Source organism: Pyrgilauda ruficollis, unplaced genomic scaffold, assembly GCF_017590135.1.
Source record: "Pyrgilauda ruficollis isolate IOZ18807 unplaced genomic scaffold, ASM1759013v1 scaffold181, whole genome shotgun sequence".
NCBI classification, from domain to species: Eukaryota; Metazoa; Chordata; class Aves; order Passeriformes; family Passeridae; genus Pyrgilauda; species Pyrgilauda ruficollis.
This window is the reverse complement of record NW_024517096.1, coordinates 849,550-875,673: the sequence shown is the minus strand read 5'-3', so window position 1 is coordinate 875,673 and position 26,124 is coordinate 849,550. Positions and strand designations below refer to the sequence as shown.

Sequence of the window (26,124 nt, the reverse complement as noted above, 5' to 3'; positions counted from 1 at the left end):
CCGCTGCAGCCCCCCCGTTCCGTGCCCCTCGCGGTTTGTTTTCCTTTCCCGGAGAACTCCGGCTGACCCGGGGCCGGGAAGGGCCTCTGGAGCGGGGGGAGCCCGGCGGGACCCCCGGAGCAGCCCCCGGAGCAGCCCCCGCCGCTCGGTAATGGTTCGCAGCTGCCTCCTCCTCACCCTCCTCTTCCTCAGGAGGGGAATGGCATGGTACACCATGGCACAGCCAGGGACACCCGAGAAGGGACATGGGATGGAGGGACACCATGGCACAGCCAGGGACAGCCAGGAGGGGACACGGGGACAGGGGGACACCATGGCATGGCTAGGGACAGCCTCCTCAGGAGGGGAATGGCATGGTCAGGGACACCCGGGAGGGGACAGGGGGACACCATGGCATGGCCAGGGACACCCCGAGAGGGGACACGGGAACAGGGGGACACCATGGCATGGCTAGGGACAGCTGGGAGGGGACACGGGGACAGGGGGGGCGGGGGGACACCATGGCACAGCCAGGGACACCCGGGAGGGGACAGGGAGGGCACCATGAGGGGAAGGGTGGAGGTGTGTGTGCACGTGGGTGTGCACATGGTGGGTGTGTTCATGGGTGCACACGTGTGTGTGTGTGTGTGTGTGTGTGTGATGCGTGTCTGTGGTGTGTGTGCACGTGGGTGTGTGCACACGTGTGTGTGTGTGTGTGATGCGTGTCTGTGGGTGCGTGTGCACGTGGGTGTGCACACAGGGTGCGTGTGAACATCGCATGCACACGCGTGTGTTTATGTGCACGTGGTGTGTGTGGGTGTGCACGTGGCTGTGGTATCCATGTGTGTGCATGCACTGTGTGCACACGGGGTGTATGTACACGTGTGTGTGTGTGTGTGCATGTGTGTTTGCTCATGTGAACACGTGTGTGCACATGGCGTTCATGTGAACATGTGTGTGCACATGGCTGGGGTGTCTGTGTGTGTGCGTGCACTGTGTGCACACGGGGTGTATGTACACGTGTGTGTGTGTGTGTGCATGTGTGTTTGCTCATGGCGTTCATGTGAACACGTGTGTGCACATGTGTGTGTGCACATGGCTGGGGTGTCCGTGTGTGTGCGTGCACTGTGTGCACACAGGGTGTATGCACACGTGTGTGCACATGTGTTTGTGTGTGTGTGTGTGTGTGTGCGTGTGCTCATGGTGTTCATGTGAACACATACGTGTGCACAGTGTGTGTGTGCACAAACGGGGGCTGTGTGCACATGGAGTGTGTGAGTGGGTGTGCACACGGGTGTGTGTGGGCATGTGTGTGTGTACATGTGTGTGTGCATGCATGTGTGTGCACACAAAATGCGTGAATGGCAGTGTGTGCTTGTGTGCACGTGCGTGGGCACGTGCTGGGTGTGCACGTGTGTGTGCTTGCACATGGATTGTGCGTGCACACGAAATGCGTGAATGGCAGTGTGTGCACACGGAGTGTGTGTGAATGGGAGTGCATGTGTGTGTGCACGTGTGTGTGCACACGGAGTGTGTGTGAATGGGTGTGTGTGCATGTGTGCGTGCATTGTTTGCATGTGCGTGCACACGTGTGTGTGTGTGTGTGTGTGTGTGTGTGTGCGCGCGCGCACGGGGTGTGTGCAGGTGCGTGTGTGTGGTCATGGGCTGTTTGTGCAAGAGCACGCGTGTGTGCAGGAACCCGTGCATGCGTGTGCAAGGCTGGGAACAGCCCATGCGCAGGGACCCGAGCCGTGTGGGTGTGCAAGAGCTCCCGCGTGTTCACCTGGGCGTGCCAGGGGCTGTTCTGAGCGTGCAGGTCCTCACGCGTGTGCAGGAACACGCGTGTGCTCTCGAGAGCTGGTGCGCCCTGAAGGGAAACTGAGGCACGGTGCCCGCGGGTGCCCCCGAGCTCGGGGCTTTCCGGGGGCTCCCGGGACTTTCCGACCCCAAAATCCCCCAAATCCCCCTGCGGGGTGGGGAGGGGACAGCGGAGGGACCCCGGGGGTGTGGCAGTCGCAGCTTTGGGATGGGATGGCCGGCGGGAATTTGGGAATTCGGGTGGCACCGCGTCCCCACCCCCGGCTGGCACCGCGTCCCCGCGGGCGCCGTGCCCTTGGCGGGGCGGGGGAAGGAAGCGATCCAGCCCTTCCCAGGCTGGGTGGGATCCAGCCCTGATCCCGGAGCTCCGGGACAGGGGAGGGGCGGGGGGCTGCACCCCCTCCCCGCGGGGTCCCCTCGGCCTTGGGGTCACCTCGCTGTGGTGGGGACAATGTCCCTCATCCCGGTTTATCCGTCCTGGGCCGCCAGCTGCCGTGCGGGACACCCGGGATGGAGGTGAAGCTGACGGTGGGGTGATGATGATGATGATGAAGATGATGAAGATGATGACGATGATGATGATGATGATGATGAAGATTCTCCTCAACCCGCTGCAGGTCCCTGCCCAGGAAGGCCCAGTTTGTCCCCAGAAAAGCTGGGAAGGAGCAAACTGGGAGCACTGGGCAGGAGGGGATGGGTCCGCATCCTGTCCCCAGCTCCCCTCTTGGGGACGTGATGCCACCGCCATGCCCTGCTGGGGGACATCGCTGTCCCCACCGGCTGTGGCTCCGGGCTGGGCTCCGGCCTCGCTTCCAGCCCCGGTTCTCCGTCCTCATCCCGGGTTTCCTGTCCCCGCGGCATTTCCATGGGCCGGGCCTCAATTCCCGGAAAGCGCTACCTCATCCCTGTCGGGGCGCCAGGGACGCAAACACGGGCGGAGCCCCGGCCCTTGTCCCTGTCCCCCCCCTCCAGAACCTTCCCCGGCTCCGGGGCAGCGGTGCCAGGCAGGGCTGGGGGGGCTGGACCCCCAAAAATTCCCGTACAGCCCCAGGATAATCCTAAATGCCGCTCCGACATCCCCCGCCTGACCCCTTCGGGGTTTGGAGGTTCCCTGGCTCAGGAGGTGACCCTTTGTTCCCTCCCCAGTGTCCCCCACCGGTGTCACCCCCGTGGTCACAGCTGGCACATCCCGCTCCAGGCAACTGCATTCCCAGCCAGGGCCTTCCTGACCTTGATCCCAATGATCCCGGTGATCCCAACAAACAAAATGATCCCAGCCCCGAATGATCCCAAACCCCCAATGATCTCAATGAGCCAAATGATCCCAACAATCTCAGTGACCCAAATTATCCCAATTTTCCCAACGTTCCCAACGGTCTCACCGACCCCAGTGTCTTCAGTGACCCCAATTATCTCAGTCATCCTAATAATTTAAACAATCCAAATTATCTCAGCGATCCCAACAATCTCAGTGACCCTAATGATCCAAATGATCCCAATTATCTCAACCATCCCAATTATCTCAGCGCTCCCGACTACCTCAACTCGGTGATCCCAGATATCTCCATTATGGGAACAATCCCAATGTTGTGCCCGTGCTTTTGAGGCTCCCACGGGTGAATTCTTCCCATTGTGGAGGTTTTTGGGAACGACAGGACAGACCCTTTGTGTGCCTCCTTCCCTTGGGATCTCACAGATCTGATCCCAAATCTGGATCCCAAATCTGGGATCTCCCAGCTCTGATCCCAAATCTGGGATTCCCGGATCAGATCCCACACCTGGGACACCCCGAATCTGCTTCCCGGACCCAGGATCCCCCTTTGGGAATGGGAACGACCCCGGGGAGGAGAATCCCGGGATAACACCGCGCTCTGGAGCCGGGATGGGGCTGGATGTGGGGACAGAGCCGATGTGACCCGGGACACGCGCAGTGACAAACCCGGCAGGGCGATTTACACAAATTCAGGGGACACTGCGGGGGTCTGGGGGTGGCGTGTCCTCTTTGGGACCCTTGTCCCCCCTCGGTGGCCGTGGCCGGGCGGGGAGCGGAGGTTCCGCTGCCGGCGGGACTGGGGCTGGCCCTGCCTCCTCCTCCTCCTCCTTCTCCCGCCGCTCCCGCTCCCACATCTGCAGCTGGAATTGCAATTTGAGGCGCTGCCTGGGCCGGGACAGGGAGTGGGAGGAAGCCGGAGCGCGGGGGGCTGCGCGGGGCCCCGACGGGGACAGAGCCGCGGGGACAGAGCCGCGGGCAGGACGGGGACAGAGCCGCGGGCACCGCGGGGGCGGCCGGAGCCACCAGCCCGGGGGACACAGCCCGGGTGACAAAGCGGGGGCTGCACCGAGGGGTCCCCAGCCCGTGTCCCCCCCACAGCGGTGAGTGGCCGGCGGGGGTGGCGGGAGAGGGGCGACAGCAGGGCGTGGTGACGTGGGGGACAGCCCTGTCCCCTGGCCGAGGTGAGGGTGGCACTGCCCCTGGGGTCCCTGCACGGTTTGGGGACACCGGGGGGTGCCAGGACTCCGCGGCCTCTTCCCATTGGGAATGGGGGGGGCTGTGGGAACGGGGGGAGGGGGGATGGACGCTCGGACACTGTCCCCGTGTGCCCTGTCCTGGGGGACACCGCTGGGACCACTGGGGACACCACAGGGACAGTGCCACAAAGTGTCAGCACCGTGCAGGGGACACCCCTGGGTGGCTCCTGTGTCCCAACCATGGCCGAAGGGACAGGGAAAGGCTCCAGGGAACCCCAACAGCTCCTCGGGAGGATTTTTGGGGTGTCCCCAACACCACAGCCATGCTCAGCCCTGGCACAGCGGGGATGTGGGGACAAACAGCTGCTTCTGTCCCAGCACATCTGGATCGGAGCCCCACAGCTGCCCTGAGCCTCCCAGGTGTCCCTGGGGTCACCTCGAGTTGTGGGGTCACCCCGAGTTGTGGGGACACCCCGAGTTGTGGGGACACCATGCCCGGCCAAGGCGGTGTCCCCGTGTCACTCTTGGCCGTGCCACAGCCCCGGTGTCGCTCCTGGCTGCTCCACCCTGATCCCGTCCCAAACTTTGTTTCCTTTCCCCGTTTCCGTGAGCCCCCGCAGAGACGGAAATGGTGGAAAATCCTCAAAATCGCTGCTCCGGCCGGAGGGAGCCCGGGAGCCACCGGGATCCTGCCCCGGGAGGGACCCCCAGGGTCGGGGGCTTTGTCCCTGTGCCCTAGGTGACAACGGAGTGGTCACTGCCCGGGGCTGGGGGACACTCGGGGGCTTTAGGCTGCCCACCCTCCTCGCCTGGGAGGGGAATGGCACCTTGGGGACAAAGGTGGCTGTCGGCTACCCCCTGCCAGCCCTGGAGAAGGAGGATTTTGGAGCCTGAGGGTCAGCACAGACCCCAGAGTGACCCCCTGGACCCCCCATGGCCAAGGAGGGACAGGGAACGAAGCCACGGAGCCACCAAGGGCTGGCGTGTCCCTCTGGCTCCTCAGGCCATGGGGCTGGGGACATTGGGGACATCCCTGCACATCCAAAACCACGAGCTGAGCCCCAGGCAGCTGGAAAAGGACAAAAATCCCAGAGCTGGGGACTGATTTCCTGCAGGAAAACCTCCTGGAAAGCCCCATTTTGGTGGGAAAGCCCCATTTTGGTGGAAAAACCCCAGGACCACCCGCAGGACCCCCCCGTGTGACACCCCAGGGCCACCAGCATGGCCTTCCCTGCCCACAGCTCCGGGGTGGCCAGAGCAGGAACCCCCCATTCCAGGGAAAGCCTCCCCACCTGCCGCTGGAATCCCGAGGGGATTTTTTTGGGAAGAGGGGAGGCTGCGGGGCCGGCAGCTCGTGGGTGGGTTTGGCTGGCGGTGAGGCCTCTCCCGATGAGCTCAGCCCTATCCCGAGCCTCTGGATTTGTGGGATGAGAGCGGCCGGGGCGGGCTGGGGGGCTCGGGGGTGGCGGGAGGCTGTGGCCTCGGGAAGGGAGCCATGAGCTGGGGTGTTATCCCGGGAAGAAGATTTGGAGCTGGTCCAGGCTGGGTTATAATCCCTGGGAAGAGCCAGGATCCCTTTGGCCACCACGCTTTGATCAGAAAATAAATTGGGATTTTTCCTAAACGAGCCCCCCCAAAAAAGGGCTTTGGTTGAGGGTAAAAATGTGCAGGAACAGCGAATTCCACCCTGCACATCTGTGCCCTGCACATCTGTCCGGCCTGCTCGGTGACAGGAACTCGGGTCCCTGTCCCCGCAGGGGCTGTGACAGCAGGGGACACCGTGGATGGTGACAATCACGTGTGCCCCAAACTGGGACGGCCACACCCCATTGTGAGCTGGGATTTGGGGTCCCCTCCTGCCAACCCTACAAGTCCCAGCCTTGTCCCTGGTGTGGTTTTTGGGGGGGTCAAGGCTGGGGTGACACCGAGGGGACACAGGGATGGATTTTGTCCCTTCCTTTTCCAGGCGGGCAGCGAGGCCATGGCGATGCTGCTGGAGCCCGGGATGCAGAGCCTGCGGATGGGTAAGGATGTCCCCAGGGGGTGGCACTGGCTGCGATGTCCCCTGACCCTCCAGACGATCATTCTGTGTCAGGGTCCCTTGCTGTCCCCCCTCTGTGTCCCCTTCACAGCTCCTGCGCCAGGGGAACCAGAATCAGCTGTGGGAGGAAACCTGATCCTGCCATCCCAAACCTGATCCCGCCATCCCAAACCCAATCCTGCCATCCCAAACCCGATCCCGCCATCCCATACTCAATCCTGCCATCCCAAACCCCATCCTGCCATCCCAAACCCATCCTGCCATCCCAAACCCAGTCCTGCCATCCCAAACCCCATCCTGCCATCCCAAACCTGATCCTGCCATCCCACACCTGATCCCGCCATCCCAAACCCAGGAATGCGGAGGCCGTGGCAGGAATTCCCCCCCCGACCCCGATCTTTCTCCGCAGGAATGAGGTTTCATGTCCAAGGCTCTCCAGAGCCCCCGGGGGGTCACCGTTCCCCCCGGCTCTGTCGCACGCGGAGGCGGCACAGAGACCATTCCCATTTGTCTGGGATCAAATATTTATGGGACAGACACGGATACAGGGAAAGGCACTTAGGGAGCGGGTGGAGGGGACAGCAGACGTGTCACCAGCACAGCCCCGGGGGGGGGGGACACAGCAATCGCTGTCCCCAACTCTGTGATGTGGCTCTTGCCCAGACACAAAGTTGGGATCAAACCAATCCCAATCCCAATCCCAATCCCAATCCCAATCCCATGGCTGCCGCTGTTGGGGGATCCCAGAGCATTCCTTAGGGCTCCTGAGCTTCCCAAGGGTGTCCCAGTGGCTGTTCCAGGGCAAACTGGTGGCACTGGGAGCCGGGGTGTGTTTGTCCGGACACCAGTGCATTCCCATTTGTCTGGGATCAAATATTTATGGGACAGACACGGATACAGGGAAAGGCACTTAGGGAGCGGGTGGAGGGGACAGCAGACGTGTCACCAGCACAGCCCCGGGGTGGGGGGACACGGCAATTGCTGTCCCCAGCTCTGTGATGTGGTTCTTGCACAGACGCAAAGTCGGGATCAGACCAATCCCAATCCCAATCCCAATCCCATGGCTGCCGCTGTTGGGGGATCCCAGAGCATTCCTTAGGGCTCCTGAGCTTCCCAAGGGTGTCCCAGTGGCTGTTCCAGGGCAAACTGGTGGCACTGGGAGCCGGGGTGTGTTTGTCCGGACACCAGTGAAGGGGAGAAGGAGTTTTGTTCTTCCCGGAGGATCCTCTGCTGTTCCCAAATCCCTCCAACCACGGAGCCTCCTCTGCTCCTGAATCTCTCTGACCATGGAGCCTCCTCTGTTCCCAAATCCCTCCAGCCACAGAGCCTCCTCCATTCCCAAATATTTCCAGAGCCCGGCTGGGGGTGGGCACTGTTCATTCCCATGGCCCCAGTCCTGGCAGGAATGACCCCAATCCCAGCAGGATCTCAGCTGGATCCCAGCAGGATCCCGGCAGGATCTCAGCTGGATCCCAGCAGGATCCCGGCAGGATCGGCAATCCCAAAGCGCAGGTTTTAGGGCCGACAGTCCCTTCACCTTGCCGGTGTCACCGCCCGGACCTCACACCCCATTCCCAACACTTCATCCCGTCCCAATCCCTTGGGAAAGCCGCTCTGTCAGCTCCCCCAGCTCCTTCCAGCTGGAGCCGCTCCAGCGGCTCTTTCGTGGGCGGTGATTAATTAATACCGGCTGCTAATTGGAGCCAGGCGCCCGGGGCAGCGTGGGCGGGACAGCCCCGTGTCCCCGGTGTGGGGCTCACCGCATCCCGATTCTGGGATCATCGGGGGTTCCTGGGGCTGGAATTCTGCTGCTGGAGGGGACAGGGATGGGTGGTGGCTCAAGAAGGAGGAAGAGGAGGAGGGAAAATCTGCTGTGCCCATGATCCCCACCCCCAGATTTTGGGATTACCACGGGCTTGTGCAGGAGCTTCCAGGGTCTCCAGAAAACCGGGATGTTCTGGAGCATGGCCGAGGGTCTGAGCTGGACCCACCCTCCCTCACTGGTTCTCCATGGATTTGAACCACAGACACTTCCTTTCTTTCTTTCCAAGTTTTCCCCCATTCCTACTGAATCCAAACCTTCCAGCTGCTGGCTGGAGCAGCTTCCCCTGGAAGTGTCCTCTTGGATACATCCCTGGAATTGTCCAAGGTCGTGTTGGATCCACCTGGGATAACGGAAGGTGTTTCTGCCCATGGGTGGAGTGGCACTGGATGGGATTTAGGGACCTTCCCAATTCCAACCATCCCACAATTCCATGATTTTATGAACTCCACTTCTGGAGACCTCACAGTGACTCTGTCCCCTCCAACACCACATCCACCCCAGATCCATCTCCATTGGGATGTCCCAGGTGGTCTCTCCTTTGGGAAGGATTTGGGAAAGGCTGGGATCCCTTCCCACATGGATCCATCTCCATCGGGATGTCCCGGGTGGTCTCTCCTTGGGGAAGGATTTGGAAAGGTCTGGGATCCTTTCCCACATGGATCTGTCTCCATCGGGACGTCCCGGGTGGTCTCTCCTTGGGGAGGGGACGTTGGGGTCCCCCAGACTCTCCCATCCATGTCCCCAGGTGCCAATGGCGAGCGGTGCCCGACGCCATCCCCGCCCGGCTCCCCGGGGACACCCCACGACAGCTGCAGCATCGCCCCCCTGACGCCGTCCCAGTCACCGGTGAGTGCGGGACCAGTGGGATCATGGCGGGACCAGTAAGGCTGTTGTGAGGTCCCCAGTAAGGCCATTAGGGGGTTCCCAGTAAGGCCATTATGGGGTCCCAGTAAGGCCATTATGGGGTTCCCAGTAAGGCAGTTTGGGGTCTCCCAGTAAGGCCATTATAGGGTTCTCAGTAAGGCAGTTTGGGGTCCCAGTAAGGCCATTCTGGGGTTCCCAGTAAGGCCATTATGGGGTCCCAGTAAGGCCATTATGGGGTTCCCAGTAAGGCAGTTTGGGGTCTCAGTAAGGCCGCAGTGGGGTCCCCAGTAAGACCATTATGAAGTTCCCAGTAAGGCCATAGTGGGGTCACAGTAAGACCAGTGAGTGGTCCCAGTAAGGCAGTTTTGGGGTCCCGGTAACACCACTATGAGGTCCCAGTAAGGTAGTTTTGGGATCACCAGTGAGGCCCTTTTGGGCTCCCCAATAAGACCACGGTAGGGTCCTGGTAAGACAATTTTGGGGTCCCCAGTAAGGCCAATGTGCGATCCCAGTAAAGGAACTTTGGGATCCCCAGTAAAGCCTTTGTGGGGTCCTCAGTGAGGCAGTTTTGGGGTCTCAGTAAGGTAGTTTTGGGAGCCCCAATAAGGTAGTTCTGGGGTTTCAATAAGGCAGTTTTGAGGTTCCCACTGAGGCTGTTGTGGGGTCTCCAACAAGGTCATTGAGGGTTTCACAGCAGGGCCAGTGTGGGGTCCACACTAAAGCAGTTTTGGGGTCCCAAATAAAGCCTTTGTGGGATTTTCAGTAAGGCCTTTATGGGGCTCCCAGTAAGGTCACAATGGGGTCTGCAGCAAAGCAGTTGTGGGGTCTCCAGTAAGGCAATTGTGGTTTTCCCAGTTAGGCCATTATGGCATTCCCAGTAAGGCAGTTGTGGAGTCCCGTATGGCCATTGTGCCATTTCCAGTAAGGCTGTTGTGAGATCCCAGTAAGGCTGTTATGGAGTTCCCAGTAAGACCACTGTGGGGTCCCAGTAAGACCACTGGGGTCTGTCCCCCTATCCTTTCCTCTGGTCCTTCCCCAGTTCCTGCTCCCCCTCCCCTCCCAGTCCAGCCTCCACCCCCCCAGTCCCACAGGATGGGTCAGTCTATCCCCAGGACCTCTATCCATGGGATTTTTGGGATGGAGGGGTTTTCCAGCTCTGGAATGACCCACCAGGAAAAGTTTAACCCCACAAAACTCCTGCCCTCACCCGGGCCCACCGGGTGTGGGAGGCCGCGTTCCAGAGCCGGATCCTCCCTGGCGTTCCTTGTCCCTGCACATTCCTGCGCCAGCTGCCTCTTCCCTGCTGATCCCGGCATTTTTCCCGGCCAGCTCGTGTCCTCACTTATCAAATGTGGGCACATTACAAGTTAACGAGGCTTTCAGCTTCCCGTGGTGACATGGGGACAGGGCCTTGTCACATCATTACGGCTTCTTTGGCTCGGGGACAGCCCTGGAGGGAGGGGACACGGAGTGGGGACAGGAAAAGTGTGGGAGCAGCAGTGGGAACATCCCAAAATGCGTGGGCCAGGGGGATTTTCAGCTGGGTGACACCTGGGGACACCTGGGACAATGTGAGATTGGACACAGGGAAGGTTTTCTGCTGGGTGACCCTGGGGACACATGGGATGATGTCACCTCATCCAAGATTGGAAGCAGGGAATGGTTTGGGTTCAATGACCCTTGGGGACACCTGGGACAAGGTCCCTTGGACTGAGCCCAGACACAGGGAAAGTTTTTGGGAATCTTGGCTCCAATTTCAGGGTCCAGGTGAGGGGGGCTCAGCACAATAAAAACAGGAGCCCCCAACAACCCTGGCTGCTTCCATGGGCATCCATCCCTCTCCAGGGCTGCCCAAATCCCTGTGTCTCATGGGAACTGCCTTTGGGAATGACCACAGCCACCCCGTGGAATACGGGAGACACTTTTCCCAATGAGTGAATATGTGTAAGAAGCAGAATCACCCATCAGGAAATCACCAAACTGGGTGAAAATCCAGGAAAAATCCTGGGAAAATGAATGAGTTCCTAGGTTTTTTACTGCTTTTCTGGAATCCCCCAGTCCCAACTGAGTGCCTGATCACATTCCTTGCCTTCCAGCGGAGCGAGGCGCGTTCCCAGCAGGCCCCATCCTTCTCCGTGGTGGTGGCCATCGACTTCGGCACCACCTCCAGCGGTTACGCCTTCAGCTTCACCAGCGATCCCGAGGCCATCCACATGATGAGGTGAGGAGCTGCCAGAGCCCCCGGAGCTGGGAAAGGACTTTTATGGCTCCAAAATGCTCAGAAGTTGGGTTGGTGGGAGATGGTTCCTGGCAGCAGTGTTTGGAAGGTGTGGGGTGAGGATACTCCAAGGGCTGGAGAACCTTTGCTCTGGAGTCAGGCTGGGAGAGCTGGGAATGTTCCAAGGCCAGGCTGGATGGGCTTGGAGCCGCCTGGAATAGTGGAACGATCCCTGCCATGGCAGGGGGTGGCACTCAGTGGTCTTCCAGGTCCCTCCCAACCCAAACCAGTCTGGAACTCCACGAAATTCCTCAGAGGATGGAGTGGGATCACTCCTCCTCCTTTGTCCCCCTTTAAGGTCCTTCAGACCACGCCCATAGAAACAAACCAGACCTGGCAGGACCCATTCCCTGGAAGTTCATCTACTCCGGCTCCTCTTTGCAGGAAATGGGAAGGGGGGGACCCGGGCGTGGCCAACCAGAAGACCCCCACCAGCCTCCTGCTGACCCCGGAGGGGACATTCCACAGCTTCGGCTACACCGCCCGTGATTACTACCACGACCTGGACCCCGAGGAGGCCCGCGAGTGGTTCTACTTCGAGAAGTTTAAGATGAAGATCCACAGCACCAGCGTGAGTCCCTGCTCTCATCCTGGTGTTCCTGGTGTTCTCAGGGGGATCCTGGGCAGACTGGGAATTAAAATGTTGGGGACAAACCCATTTTAGCCCATGTTAGGGGGTGAATTTGAGGTTCTCCCATCTGAGCCGCTCCAGGGTGGGTGGATGTGGCTGCACAAAGCTTCAGGTGCCTGAGCAAATTCCTGAGGTTTGGTGATGGATCTATCCAGCTCCCAGGCCCTGGTGTAATCCATTTGCTGTTCCTGGCAGGATCTGACCATGAAAACCGAGCTGGAAGCTGTCAATGGGAAGAAGATGCCGGCGCTGGAGGTGTTCGCCCACGCGCTGCGCTTCTTCAAGCAGCACGCGGTGCAGGTGGGGCCACCTCCATCCCTCCTCCTCCTTCCCAAATGGAATCCACTGTGTCCTCTCTGTGCATTCCATGTGAGGGTGGGGAGGCCCTGGAATGGAATTCCCAGATTTGCTGTGGCTGCCCTATCCCTTGAAGTGTCAAAACCCAGGTTGGACATTGGTGTTTGGAGTGACCTGGGATAGCGGGAGGTGTCCCTGGGTGGGACAGGATGGGATTTAAGGTCCCTCCCAACCCAAACCATTCCATGATTCACTGGGAGCCCCCAAGTGTCACCTCCTGCTTGTCCCCTGGCAGGAGCTGAAGGACCAGTGCCCATCCCTGCCTGAGAATGATGCCATCCGCTGGGTCCTCACCGTGCCGGCCATCTGGAAGCAGCCGGCCAAGCAGTTCATGCGGGAAGCAGCCTACAAGGTGTGGGAGACTCCGGAGGGTGACCATGTGGTGACCCTCACAGGGGTTGTGGTCTCTGGGGTATCCCCTTCCTCCCTCAAACTGAATTCCCACTGCCAGAGGGTAGCGTTAGGTGGGATATTTGGAGGGAATTCCTGGCTGGGAGGGTGGGCAGGGGCTGGGCTGGAATTCCCAGAGCAGCTGTGGCTGCCCCTGGATTCCTGGCAGTGCCCAAGGCCAGGTTGGACATTGGGGTTGGATCCACCTGGGATAATGGGAGGTGTCCCTGCCATGGATGGGGTGGGAGTGGGATGGGATTTAAGGTCCTTCTAACCAAAACCAACCAAAAGCTGTTGGGTGAGCGGGTGGATAATTTGCCAGGTAGGTGGTTAAGTGGATGGCTGGGTGGTTGGTTGAATTGTTCAGTGGTTGGGTGGTTGGTTTGGTGCTCAGGTCATTGGTTGAGCAGTTGTCTGGTTGAGTGGTTGGGTTGTTGGTCAGTGTGTTGGTTGACCAGTTGATTGGTTGGTTGAATGAGTGGGTCATTGGTTGAGAGGTTGGTTGGGTGGCTGGCTGAGCAGTTTGACCATTGGTTGAGTGACTGGTTTGGTGATTGGGTCATTGGTTGAGCTGTTGGTTAGTCAGTTGAGTGCTTGGTTTGGTGTTCAGGACATTGGTTGGTTCATTGGTTACTGGGTCATTGGTTGAGTGGTTGGAGGATTGAGCAGTTGATTGGTTGGGTGGTTGCTTGGGTGATTGGTTGGGTGGTCAGGTCATTGGTTGGGTGATCAGGTGGTTGGATGGTTGGTTGTGCGGTTGGTTTGGTGGTCAGGCTGTTGGTTCTGTGGTTGGTTGGTTGGTTGGTTGGTTGAGTGGTTGGGTGATTGGTTTGGTGGTCAGGTCATTGGTTGGGTGGTAGGTTAGGTGGTGAGGTTGTTGGTTGGTTGGGTGGTTGGTTGGATGGCTGGTTTGGTGGTCAGGTAGTTGGTTTAGTGGCTGGTTTTGTAGTGAGGTCATTGGTTGTGTGGTTGGTTGGATGGTTGGCTGGGTGGTGAGGTCATTGTTTGGTTGGTTGGATGGTTGGTGGGTGGTGAGGTCATTGGTTGGTCGGGTGGTTGGTTGCATGGTTGGTTAGGTGGTCAGGTCATTGGCTGGGCAGTTGGTTGGATGGTTGGTTGGGTGGTTGGGTGGATTTATGGCAGGTTGAGTGCTCGGGTGGTCAGCTGCGTGCTTGGGCTGTTGGTTGAGCTGTTGGGTCACAGGCTGGGCGGTTGATTGGTTAGTTGAGTTTTTGGGTGAATATTCAGATACTGGCAAGTGTTGGGTCCTCCCACATTCCACATCAGTGTGAGCACCAAGGGGCTGGGGACACACCCGAGAACTCGCAGTCCCATCCTCTCCCCACCCTGTCACCGCGTGTCCCCGCAGGCCGGGCTGGTGTCCCCGGAGACGCCGGAGCAGCTGCTGATCGCGCTGGAGCCCGAGGCCGCCTCCATTTACTGCCGGAAGCTGCGGCTGCACCAACTGATCGAGCTGAGCTGCCGCCCCCCGGCCAACGGGGCCGAGCCCCCCCACCCCATCGACTCCAGCTTCCGGCAGGGTGAGGGGCGCAGGGAAGGGGGTCGGGATAGGGCCGGGGGCTGGAGGAGCAGGGAATGGGGTTGTGATAGGGCCGGGGGCTGGAGGAGCAGGGAATGGGGTTGTGATAGGGCCGGGGGCTGGAGGAGCAGGGAATGGGGTTGGGATAGGGCCGGGGGCTGGAGAAGCAGGGAATGGGATCCAGCCCTGCATGCCAGGTCTGGAGGGTCCATCAGCTGCCATGGCTGGGGATGTCCCTGGAGACCCCATTCCCTGAGAGTCCCCTGTCCCCAGAGACACCCTGTCCCCAGAGATCTCCCCCATTGCCAGAAACCCCCTTCCCAGAGATCCTCCCATTCCCAGAGACTTCCCATCCTCACACCCCCATTCCCAGAGATCCCCATCCCCAGAGACCACTCATTCCCAGACCCACTCACTCCCAGAGACCTCCCATTCCCAGAGACCCCATTCCCAGAAACCCCATTCCCAGATCCCCCCTGTCCCCAGAAATCCCATTCCCGGAGACCCCATTCCCCCCTCCCCAAATCCAGGGCATTTTTTCCTGCTTTGCCATAAGCCTCCAAGCTGTGTCCCCCTCTGGCCACCTTGGCCACCCCCCCAGTGTGCCTGGGCCACATCCAGGGACAGTCCCACCATGGGTGGGATCCTGGGCTTTACTGGGACAGCCCCAGTTTGCCCAGCAGGGACCAAGCCCCGGAACTGGGACGCGCTGGTGGCAATCCCAGATGGAGATTTGGGGTCCCATGGGGGATTTATAGGGTTGCTCAAGCTGACCCCAAGGATGAGGAATTATCCCTGTGCCAAAAATATCCTGGGACAACCCCACCTTTCCCAACTCATCCCGGCCCTTCCGGGCAGCTTTGATGTCCCTGGGGCGGGGGGAGCAGAGGAAACCCCACCCGGGCTGTGGGGTGCGGGCCGGAGGTGGCATCGCCCAGGGTGGGCACAGGGAGATCCCATGGGAGCCGGTGGGATCCTTTGGGATCGCAGCAGGGAGAGCTGGATCAGCCCGTCCATGGTGGAACTGGGTCACATTGGGGTCCTGGCTGGGGGGGAGAGGTCCCCAGTCCACTGGGACCCCAGTGCTCCCAGTACGGACCCCACAGCGGGAATGGGGCGGATCCTGGGTAAGGGGGTGGATCCCATTGAGGTGGGGTGGATCCCATGGATATGGGGGGGATCCTGACCCCGCTGCCGACCCCCGGCTCTGTCCCCCAGCCCGGGAGCAGCTCCGGCGATCCCGGCACAGCCGCACCTTCCTGGTGGAGTCGGGAGTGGGCGAGCTCTGGTCGGAGATGCAGGCAGGTACGAGGGGGGGACACGGGTGGGGGTCCCCACTGTAGATTCCCAGATCCCGGGGTCCTCCTGGATGTCCCCTTCGTGGCAGAGCCACCCCCAAGCACCCAAGGGTGCTTCTGCCATGGGGGTGACACGGTTGGGGTTTGTCCCTTGACCGCACGGAAGGGGCGGGGTCTCCCTGCCACCACCCCATCCCTTCGTCTCTCCACCCACCCCAATTCCCAATATTTTGGTTAAAATTTCCTTTTCCCCGGGAAAACGCAGCGCTGTGTCCCCGCGGCTGCTGCCACCCCGTGCGTGGGTGTGGCGGGGGGTCACTCAGGACCGCCACCCTGTCGCTGTCCCCCCCGCAGGTGACAGGTACATCGTGGCCGATTGTGGCGGGGGCACGGTGGATTTGACCGTGCACCAGATCGAGAAGCCGCAGGGGACGCTGAAGGAGCTCTACAAAGCCTCGGGTGGGATGAAAATCCCTGTTCATCCTTTCTTCCCCCGCTCCGGGATCCTCCCGGGACCCCAAAACTAGGCTGGGACCTCAAATCCGGGCTGGGACCCCAAACCCGGGCTGGGACCCCAAATCCGGACTGGGACCCCAAACCCGGGCTGGGACCCCAAATCCGGACTGGGACCCCAAACCCGGGCTGGGACCCCAAATCCGGGCTGTGACCCCAAACCCCGGCTGGGACCCCCAAACCCGGACTGGGACCCCAAATCCCACGACCAAAGGGTCGTGGGTGGGGCTGTGGCGCCACCTGGTGGCGGCGGGGGGAAGTGCAGGGGGACCGCGGGGGGACAGAGAGGGGACAGAGGGAAGGGATGGACTGGGGGGACAAGGAGGGACAGGGGTGGATTAGGGGGGCAAGGTGGGGCAGGGAAGATGGAGAGGGTGGATGAGGGGGGACAGAGGGACAAGGGGCTGGGATGGAGGGACAGGGGTGTGTGGGGGACATGGGGACATGGATATCACCAGGACACTGGGATGGGACACATGGGGACATGGTGATAGGGGTGCCACAGGGATGTGTGGGGACCTCGGGATATGGGGAATGGGACATGGAGATGTGGGTGACACAGGGACGTGGGGATGGGGGACCTGGGGGACCTGGGGGACATGGGGGAGATAAGGACGTGGGGATGAAGGACATGGAGGATATGGAGGACATGGGGACATGGAGGATAGGGGGGACACGGTGAAGTGGGACATGAGGACATGAGGAGGGGGGACATAGGAGACGTGGAGACATGGGGATGGCGGACATGGGGACATGGGAGTCTAGGGGACATACAGACATGGAGATGTGGGAGAACATGGTGATGGGGGGCATGGCTGCCGTGGGGACACGGCAACCATGGGGCCACGTCCTGATCCCACCCTTGTCCCTCAGGAGGTCCCTATGGGGCTGTGGGCGTGGACCTGGCCTTTGAGAAGCTTCTGTGCCACATCTTCGGGGACGATTTCATTGCCACCTTCAAGGCCAAGCGTCCGGCGGCCTGGGTGGACCTGACCATCGCCTTTGAGGCGCGGAAGCGCGCGGCCGCCCCGAGCCGCTCCAGCCCCCTCAACATCTCCCTGCCCTTCTCCTTCATCGACTTCTACCGCAAACACCGCGGCCACAACGTGGAGACCGCACTCCGCAAGAGCAAGTGAGGGGTGATGCGGGTTGGGGACATCTCGGGATCATGGGGACATGGTGGGAGTGACACTGGAGTGGGAGAGGGCATGAGAGGGAGGAAAAGTGGGATAGGGTGGGGGGGGAGAGGACAGGGAAGGACCAGGTGGGAGTTCCCAGTCACCCCCGGGTCCCCTGTCTGTCCCCAGTGTCAACCTGGTGAAGTGGTCGTCCCAAGGGATGCTGCGGATGTCCCCCGAGGCCATGAACGAGCTGTTCCAGCCAACCATCACCCACATCATCCAGCACATCGGTGGGTACTGGGGACATGCCCATCCATGGGGAACCTGGATGGTTCCTGTCCCTGTCCCACCCTCTCTCCCTGGGATCTTCCCTGTTACTGGGAGCTCCCCATTCCTGGGATCATTCCCATCCCTGGGGGATGCCCCCCATTCCTGGGAGCCCCTTCATGCCTGGAATCATTCCTGTCCCTGGGACCATCCCTGTCCCTCTGAGTCTCCCACCCTTGGGACCATCCTGTGCCTGAGAGATCCCCCCCATCCTTGGGACAATCCCACACCCTGGGATCCCCTTTGTCCCTGTGACCCTGCTCCTGTCCCTGGAACACCTTTTGTCCCTGGGATCCCCCATTCCTGGATCCCCCATTCCTTGTCCCTGGAATCCTCATTGTCCCTGGGAACCTTATATCCCTGGAATCCCCATTGTCCCTAGGACCAGCCCTTGTCCCTGAAACCCCCATTGTCCCTGGAAACCTTTTGTCCCTGGAACTCCTATTGACCCTGGAAACCTTTTATCCCTAAAACCCTTCCTGTCCCTGGAACCCTCCTTGTCCCTGGGACCCTCCCTGTCCCTCAGCCCCATTCCATCCCTGGAACTGCCCCCATTCCTGGACTCCCCTCATCCCCGGCACCTCATCACCCCCACCCCTTCCCCACACCCCTTCTCCACCATCCCAGCCCCAAACCTCCCCTTTTATCCCCACTCCAGACACCCTCCTGAAGAAACCCGAGGTCCACGGCATCAAATTCCTGTTCCTGGTGGGCGGCTTCGCCGAGTCGGCCATGCTGCAGCGGGCGGTGCAGGCCGCCTTCGGCCACTGCTGCCGGGTCATCGTCCCGCAGGACGTGGGGCTGACCATCCTCAAAGGGGCCGTGCTCTTCGGCCTGGACCCCGGCGTGGTGCGGGTGCGCCGCTCCCCGCTCACCTACGGCGTGGGCGTCCTCAACAAGTTTGTGGAGGGCAAGCACCCGCGGGAGAAGCTGCTGGTCAAGGAGGGCAAGAACTGGTGCACCGACATCTTCGAGAAGTTCGTGACCGTGGACCAGTCGGTGGCGTTGGGCGAGGTGGTCCAGCGGAGCTACTGCCCGGCCCGGCCCGGCCAGCGCCGGACCATCATCAACATCTACTGCTGTGACACCGATGACGTGGTGTACATCACCGACCCCGGCGTCAGGAAGTGCGGCACCATCAGCCTGGAGCTGGGGGACACGGGGGACGTGGGCCCGGCGCGGGGCCGGCGCGAGATCCGCACCAGCATGCAGTTCGGGGACACCGAGATCAAGGTGACAGCGCTGCATCCAATTGAGAGGCCCCTGTGATGTGGCAACATCAACTTCCTGTCCAATTGAGGGGACCCTGGGACATGCCACCATTGTCTTCCTGTGCAACTGAGACTACCCAGGATGTGCCACCATCGACTTTCTGACCAACTGAGACCTTCCTGGAGACTCCATTATTGAATTAATCTCCAACTGAGACTGTCTGTCGTCATGGGGACACCCCAGGACCTGCTACCATCAACTTCCTGTCCAACTCAGGGGCCCTGGAAATGCCACCTTGGACTTCCTGTCCAACTGAGACACAATGCCTTTGTCATTGTGGGGACACCCCCAGGACCTGCCACCCTTGACTTGCTCTCTACCTGAGGGACCCTGTGATTGTGGGGACACCCCTGGGAGATGCCACCATTGACTTCCTGTCCAACTGACATTGGGACTACCATTGTGGGGACCACTGGGAGATGCCACCACTGACTTCATCTTCAACTGAGGCCATCCTGGAATCTGCCACCACTGAATCCTGTCCCACTGAGAGTCCCTGTCATTGTGGGGACACACCTGCCACCATCAACTTCCTGTCCAACTGAGGGGCCTTGGGAGATGCCACCATCAACTTCATCTCCAGCTGAGACCCCACCAACATAATGGGGACCTCTGGGACCTGCCACCATGGACTTCCTGACCAATTGAGACCTTCCTGGAGATGCCACCATGGATTTCCACCTCAGCTGAGACCTCCTGTCACTGTGGGGGCCATGCCAGGACCTGGCACCATCGACTCCCTCCCAGACTGAGACCCCCCCTTATCCTGGGCACCCCAGTCCTGTCCCCACCCTGTCCCAGCCCCGCTTTAACTGGAATTGGCCTCATGACCCCTCCCCATCCCCCATCCAGGACTCTTGGGGATTCTCCACCCAGGGGTGTCCCCTGTCCCTCTGGGCAGGTTCATGGAGAGGATCTGGGCTCCCAGCCCATTCCCAGTGGGATTTTCATCCTTCCCAAGGTGGGATTTTGTACTTTAACCCCCCCACAGGCATGTAAGATATCTTTGTATTTATATATATATATATATATATATTTGTAGGCACATAAAACCTCCTGAAACTGCTCCTGGTCCTTGTACCATGAGGAAAAAAAAAAAAAAAAAAAAAAGGAAAAGAGAGAAAAAAACCAGGAAAAAATCTGAGAAAAACAGAAAAAAACCCCAAAAAAGAGGCGCTGGCAGCAACACAAGGACACGGCCAGGGGACATGGCCCCAACCCTGAAGCCATGGGGGACCCCCGCTCCTGCCCCACATTCCACAGGCAAAATTCCTCCCCCACCCCAGAAAAGAGGAAAATTCCCACCCCAAGAGGCACAATTCCCCCAAAACCCCCCCGGGGCTGCGGGGTGAGGGCGAAGCAGCGGCAGCAGCAACAAGCGGGGTCCCTCCTGCCCGCTTTGGGGACCGTGCTGTGCTTTGGGGACTTTGGGGTCCCCCGGGGTGGGATTTGGGGTCAGTCGAAGCCGTGCCACTCGCTCTGCTCTGAGTCGTATTCCAGCTCGGCTCCCACGCAGCGCACCCCGTCCAGGAGCATCGGAGTCCCGTGGTGACGGTCTGGGGACATCAGGGGACACGGCTCGGGGACAGCTCGCTGTCCCTTTGTGGGGGGGTGGGAACGCCCCTTTTTAAGGGGTTTGGGGGGGTTTTAGGCCCGCAGCAATGCTGGGGTTGGGTGGGTGGGGGATGTGTTGTCCCTTGTGTCACTGCTGTGGTCACTGCCCAGGAGTGGTGACAACCTCAGGGGGCTGGGGGTGGCTGGGATGTGGGGTGGGGAACACGGGGAGCAAGGGGGTGTTGGGGTTTATAGGGAGGGTCCCAGGGATTGGGGGGTCCCGATGACAAAGGGGTCCCAGGGACAGGGGACATCCCAGGGAAAAGGGGAGGGTCCCAGGGACAAAGGGGGGATGCAGCCAGGCACAGGAACCCTGGGACATTGGGGTCACCCCCCACCACCTCCCCTCACCCCTACCCAGGGCTCTCCTCAACCCCCAGGCTAGGGAATTTTTGGGATGAAATCCCCTATTTTGGGCAATTCCTTAGCAGTGCCCCGGAGCTGGGACAGCGCCATGCCTGAACTGGGACAACTGGGAAGAGTGTGGCCTGGGGCGGGGGGACGGGACAGGAAGGGACCCCAGAACCCCCCCAGAGCCGAGCCCCTTACCCATGACCCGGGCCTGGACGGTGACCTTGACTTGGCCGGGGCTGTGTCCGGCCAGGAGCAGCTCCTCCTTCAGCACGCCCTCCTTGTGCGCCATGTACTCGCAGCGCACGCTGTGCCCTGGCAGCGGGACACCGAGAGCTGCCGAGAGCTGCCTGTGCCCTCCCCACCCTGCCTGTGCCAGCCTGAGCCCTCCTCACCCTGCCTGTGCCCTCCTCACCCTGCCTGCGCCCTTGTCACCCTGCCTGCACCTTCCTCACGCTGCCTGTGCCCTCCTTACCCTCTGTGCCCCTCCCTGCACCTTCCTGAACCCTCCCTGCCCTGCCTGTCCCTGTCCCCTCCCTGCCCTGCCTGTCCCTGTCCCCTCCCTGCCCTGCCTGTCCCCCTGACACTCACAGGTTCCCGCCAGCCTGTGCCCTCCTCACCCTGCCTGTGCCAGCCTGAGCCCTCCACCCCCTGCCTATGCCAGCCTGTGCCCTCCTCACCCTGCCTGTGCCAGCCTGAGCCCTCCACCCCCTGCCTATGCCAGCCTGTGCCCTCCTCACCCTGCCTGTGCCAGCCTGAGCCCTCCACCCCCTGCCTATGCCAGCCTGTGCCCTCCTCACCCTGCCTGTGCCAGCCTGAGCCCTCCACCCCCTGCCTATGCCAGCCTGTGCCCTCCTCACCCTGCCTGTGCCAGCCTGAGCCCTCCACCCCCTGCCTATGCCAGCCTGTGCCCTCCTCACCCTGCCTGTGCCAGCCTGAGCCCTCCACACCCTGCCTGTGCCCTCCTCACCCTGCCTGTGCCAGCCTGTGCCCTCCACACCCTGCCTGTGCCCTCCTCACCCTGCCTGCACCTTCCTCACGCTGCCTGTGCCCTCCTTACCCTCTGTGCCCCTCCCTGCACCTTCCTGAACCCTCCCTGCCCTGCCTGTCCCTGTCCCCTCCCTGCCCTGCCTGTCCCCCTGCCACTCACAGGTTCCCCATGGCTCCTTTCCCTGCTCCAGAGAGGCCCTGGCCCTGATCCCAGCTCCAATCCCGATCCCAGCTCCAATCCTGATCCTGGCTCCAATTCCGATCCCAGCTCCAATCCCAATCCCAGCTCCAATCCTGGTCCCAATCTTGGCCTCAATCCTGGTCCCATTCCCGATCCTGGTCCTTGTCCCACTCCTGATTCCGGCCTTAATCCTGGTCCCGATCCCGGCTCCTGCCTCCAATCCCGGTCCTGATTCTGGCCTTGATCTCAGCCCCAGTTGTCCCCAAAGTGGTGGGTGGCACCTCTTGAAGCAATCCTTGTCCCTGTCCCTTGTGTCGGGAGCCCCCTGACCCACAGAGACCCCCAGGAAAGGAAAATCCCAACAAACAAACAATCCCAGCAAATCCCAACAACAACAAAATAACGGAATTTGGGCGGCTCCAATCCCGATCCTGGCTCCAATCTCAATCCCAGCTCCAATCCCGATCCCGGCTCCAATCCTAATCCCAGCTCCAATCCCGATCCTGGCTCCAATCTCAATCCCAGCTCCAATCCCAATTCCAGCTCCAATCCTGGTCCCAATCTTGGCCTCAATCCTGGTCCCATTCCCGATCCTGGTCCTTGTCCCACTCCTGATTCCGGCCTTAATCCTGGTCCCGATCCCGGCTCCTGCCTCCAATCCCGGTCCTGATTCTGGCCTTGATCTCAGCCCCAGTTGTCCCCAAAGTGGTGGGTGGCACCTCTTGGAGCAATCCTTGTCCCTGTCCCTTGTGTCGGGAGCCCCCTGACCCACAGAGACCCCCAGGAAAGGAAAATCCCAACAAACAAACAATCCCAGCAAATCCCAACAACAACAAAATAACGGAATTTGGGGACATCAGAGATGTGCCTGAGGACAAGGAATTGTCACCTCCCCGAGACACTGAGGGGACACCTGGGTGTGCCCCCTTTGGAAAAGGGCCGGGTACAGGATGGGGACGCTGGGGACAAGGAGGGGACACGGTACCTTCTGGCAGGGAGGTGACACTGATGATGCGCAGGTTGGGGTTGGGGACAGGGAGGGGACAAATGTCCTTCCCCAGGCTCGGCACGGGGGGCAGCAGGAAGGTGATCTCGTACTTGTGTAGGATCTTCAGGAATCCCACCTGGAAAAGCGGGATATGGGGTGACACCACGGCTGGGGTGCCATTGTCACCCCCCCCTTGGGGACAAGGGACACTGGAGAGTCCCCAGGAAGGTGGGGACAGCACCTGGAGAGGGGGAATTGTAAAATCCTAAACATTCCCTCTGTTAAATCCCTTTGGGGGGAAGGGATTTGTGCCCTAAAAAATGCAGGAAATAACAAACAGAAGATAATTTAGGAACTAATAGGAACAATTCCAGAAATAAATCAGGAAAAGGTAACAAACAGGATGATTTTGCCCCAAAAAAAAGGCAGGAAAAATATGGAATTTTGGGACAAAATTCTGGCAATAAGGACCCGTGGATGTCACAGGAGCAGGGAGAGGTTTTCCAGCTGTCCCTGGAAAAGGCAGGAGCGCCTCTTCCCATGGAATTTTTCCGCTGTCATGACAAAAAGCAGAGCCCTTCGGAGCCTTGGAAAAATCCATTTTGGGAAGGGAGCGAGCTGGGAACGATCCCTGAGAGAAAAAACATCCGGGGCCAGGATCCCAAAATCCCCCCAGGGGCTGGGATCATCCCAAAGAGCTGCAAAAGGATCCAGGGAGAACCTTCCAGAGCCTGAAGGAGCTCCAGGAGAGCTGGAGAGGGACTGGGGACAAGGACACACGGAATGGGGACATTTGGGGTGGGATTTTGGGAAGGAATTCCCGGCTGGGCTGAAATCCCCAAATTTTCTGTGGATCCCTGGGAGTGCCCAAGGAATCAGGATGAGCCCCAAGCTCTTTTTCCCCCCCCCCCCATTCTGGGATTTATCCCTTGAAAAACCCTGGAAAAACAACGAGGATCTTCTTTTCCCAGGCACATCCCAACCCCAGCGGGGACCCCTCCCCGTGTCCCCGTGTCCCCGTGGGTGGCACTGCCACCCCCTCATCATGTGGTGGGAAAACAACAAGGGCCGCCCCCGGAGCCAGCGCCGCATTTGGGATGGAATTCCGGCCACGAGGCTCTGACTCAGCGCTGGTGGCAGCTGCAGGTGCCACACGTTGGTGGCACCGCGGGTGGCTCCTTGTCCCCACCCGGGAGCGGTGCCACCCACGGGAATGCGGCCGGGATCACCGGGAAAAGCTGGGAAAGGCCCTGCTGGGATCCAGAGCGGCCCCAGCATCCCCAAAACGAGGCAGAGGGGACAGTGCCACATGTCCCCCATGTCCCCAAAGCCACCTGAATGTGGCGCTGGATCTGGGGGACGATCCGGAGTTGGGAGCAGCCCTAGGGAATGACACGGAATTCTGGGGTGGCAACGCCTCAGAATCCGGGAATTTTTGGGAGTTGGGAGCCCCGGAGTCCCCAGGGGAGGGTGACATCCCCCCGTTGTCCCCCTGTCCCCACCTTGACCAGGAAGTGGCCGTCCTTGTCCTGTGTCACCATCACGGCCGAGTCGTGCAGCTGCTCCTGGAAGTGGACGTGGCCCTGTGTCCCCTCCTGGTGGTGGCCCTGGGTCCCCTCGGGGGTGAAGCGCACTCCTGTGCCCTTCCCCTTGCTGCCTGCAGGTGACAAAGGCCCCGGTCACAGCCGTGTCCCCAGGGGAGGTGGCCTTGAGTTGGGGACATGGGGCGGAGCGTGGTGGCACCAGGAGAGGCTTCCCTGTCACCCCCTCCCTGTGTCACCTGGGACACAGGGGACCTGTGGGGACAGCCAGCTCCTCTCCAAGCAGGGACCTGCCAACGGACCATGCCAAGAGGGTCCCCAAGTGTCCCCAGTTCCCTTGGATTTGGGATTTCTGGGAGCAGGGAATCCCCTGGATCAGGGATTTGTGGGATCTGGAGTTTGTGGGATCTGGGATTTGTGGGATCAGGGAATCTGCTGGATCCAAGACTTTGGGGATCAGGGAATATGCTGGATCAGGGATTTATGGGATTTGGGATTTGATGGATCAGGGATATCTGGGAGTAGGGAATTCCTTGGATCAGGGATTTACAGGATCTGGGATTTACAGGATCAGGGATTTACAGGATCTGGGATTTAAGGAATCTGGGATTTCAGGAATCTGGGATTTCTGGGATCTGGGATTTGTGGGATCAGGGAATCCCCTGGATCTGGGATTTCTGGGATCAGAACCTGCAGGACCCTTGGGGTCACCGCATCCCCCCAGGGGCCTCACGGTCACCTCCAAGATGCCCCCAACTCCTTTTTTTTTCCTGGGAATCTCCTGGGGCTCTCCCGGCCTCATTCCACAGGGAAATTTCCGGAGCAGAATCCCACAAAGATTCCCCAAAAGTGCTTTGGGGATTTGTCTCACCCCAGAGACAAATCCCCAAAAAAACTTTTGGGGTCCCTCAAATCCCTGGAGAGAGACAGCGACAGAAGGGACCCCAAAAGCTCCGGGAAAGCCCCAAATCCCGGGATCCGGGCACAGGGAGGGCACAGGGGACTCACCCTTGCCGGCTGTCGCCATCTGTCCCCGGCGCCGTGCGGCGATGTCGCTGTCCCCAGTTTCAGCGGCCGGGGGGCATCGTCCGGGAATTCTGCGGGAATGGGAAGGCTCCAGTTCAGTCCCATATTCCCATCCCATTGCGGGGACAGTGGTGGCCCCTTGGTGGCCCCTTGGTGGCCCCTTGGTGGCCCCGAGGTGGCCGCGACACTGGCGGGGAGGAGCCAGCGGCAGCGCCAGGGCCTGGAACGGGCATTCCCTCATCCCAAATCTCCGGGAAAAGCGGGGATTAGGGAATTCCCTCCGCCGCGCGTGCCTCAGTTTCCCCCTTTTCCCCCCAAAAAAACGCCCCCGAGGTTTGGGATTTTTTTTTTTTTTCCAGATTCTCGGCGCTGGAGCCTTTCCCAAATTGCTTTTCTTTTCCCGGGATAAACGGGAGATCAGATTCCAAACTTGGAGCCTTTCCCAAATCGTTTTTCCCGGGATGAACGGCGCGCGGAGACGCCACCGCCAGCCGGGAATTCGGGATGTGACATCCCAAAAAAAACCCAAAAAAACCAAAAATCTCCGGGATGGAATTGGAGGGTCAAACCTCCTCCTCCTCCTCCTTCTTGGGATCCCCCCATGGGAGCGGGAATGCCGGCAGGGATTGGGAAGTGCAAACCCCAAAACGCCGGGAAAAACCCCAAAATTTCGGGAAAAAAAAAAAAAAAAAAAAAAAAAAAAAAAAAAA

General features: G+C 60.3%; 2 protein-coding genes across 3 annotated transcripts in view; one reads left to right on the top strand and one right to left on the bottom strand.

The window, feature by feature from the left end:
- Positions 1–4,031: 4,031 nt before the first annotated feature.
- Positions 4,032–18,696, top strand: HSPA12B (heat shock protein family A (Hsp70) member 12B; the record flags this gene model as incomplete). The annotated part of the gene is made up of 13 exons (XM_041464607.1): positions 4,032–4,170; positions 6,233–6,290; positions 8,878–8,978; positions 11,093–11,217; positions 11,659–11,845; positions 12,101–12,205; positions 12,498–12,614; positions 14,022–14,193; positions 15,411–15,497; positions 15,845–15,949; positions 16,877–17,135; positions 17,311–17,414; positions 18,110–18,696. Coding segments are annotated over exons 2-13 (1,992 nt in total), but the record flags the coding sequence as incomplete, so codon positions are not given.
- A 1,036-nt stretch (positions 18,697–19,732) lies between these two features.
- The window catches only part of CUNH20orf27 (chromosome unknown C20orf27 homolog), a 6,961-nt gene continuing 569 nt past the window's right edge, over positions 19,733–26,124 (bottom strand). For both annotated transcript variants that reach the window (XM_041464608.1, XM_041464609.1), the window contains exons 2-6: positions 25,397–25,485; positions 24,350–24,504; positions 22,845–22,983; positions 20,887–21,003; positions 19,733–20,279 (exon numbers count right to left, since the gene is read on the bottom strand). In XM_041464608.1, coding sequence (XP_041320542.1) covers positions 20,179–20,279; positions 20,887–21,003; positions 22,845–22,983; positions 24,350–24,504; positions 25,397–25,485 — 601 coding nt within the window. In that variant the 3' untranslated portion in view covers positions 19,733–20,178. The remainder of the gene's footprint in view (positions 20,280–20,886; positions 21,004–22,844; positions 22,984–24,349; positions 24,505–25,396; positions 25,486–26,124) is intronic.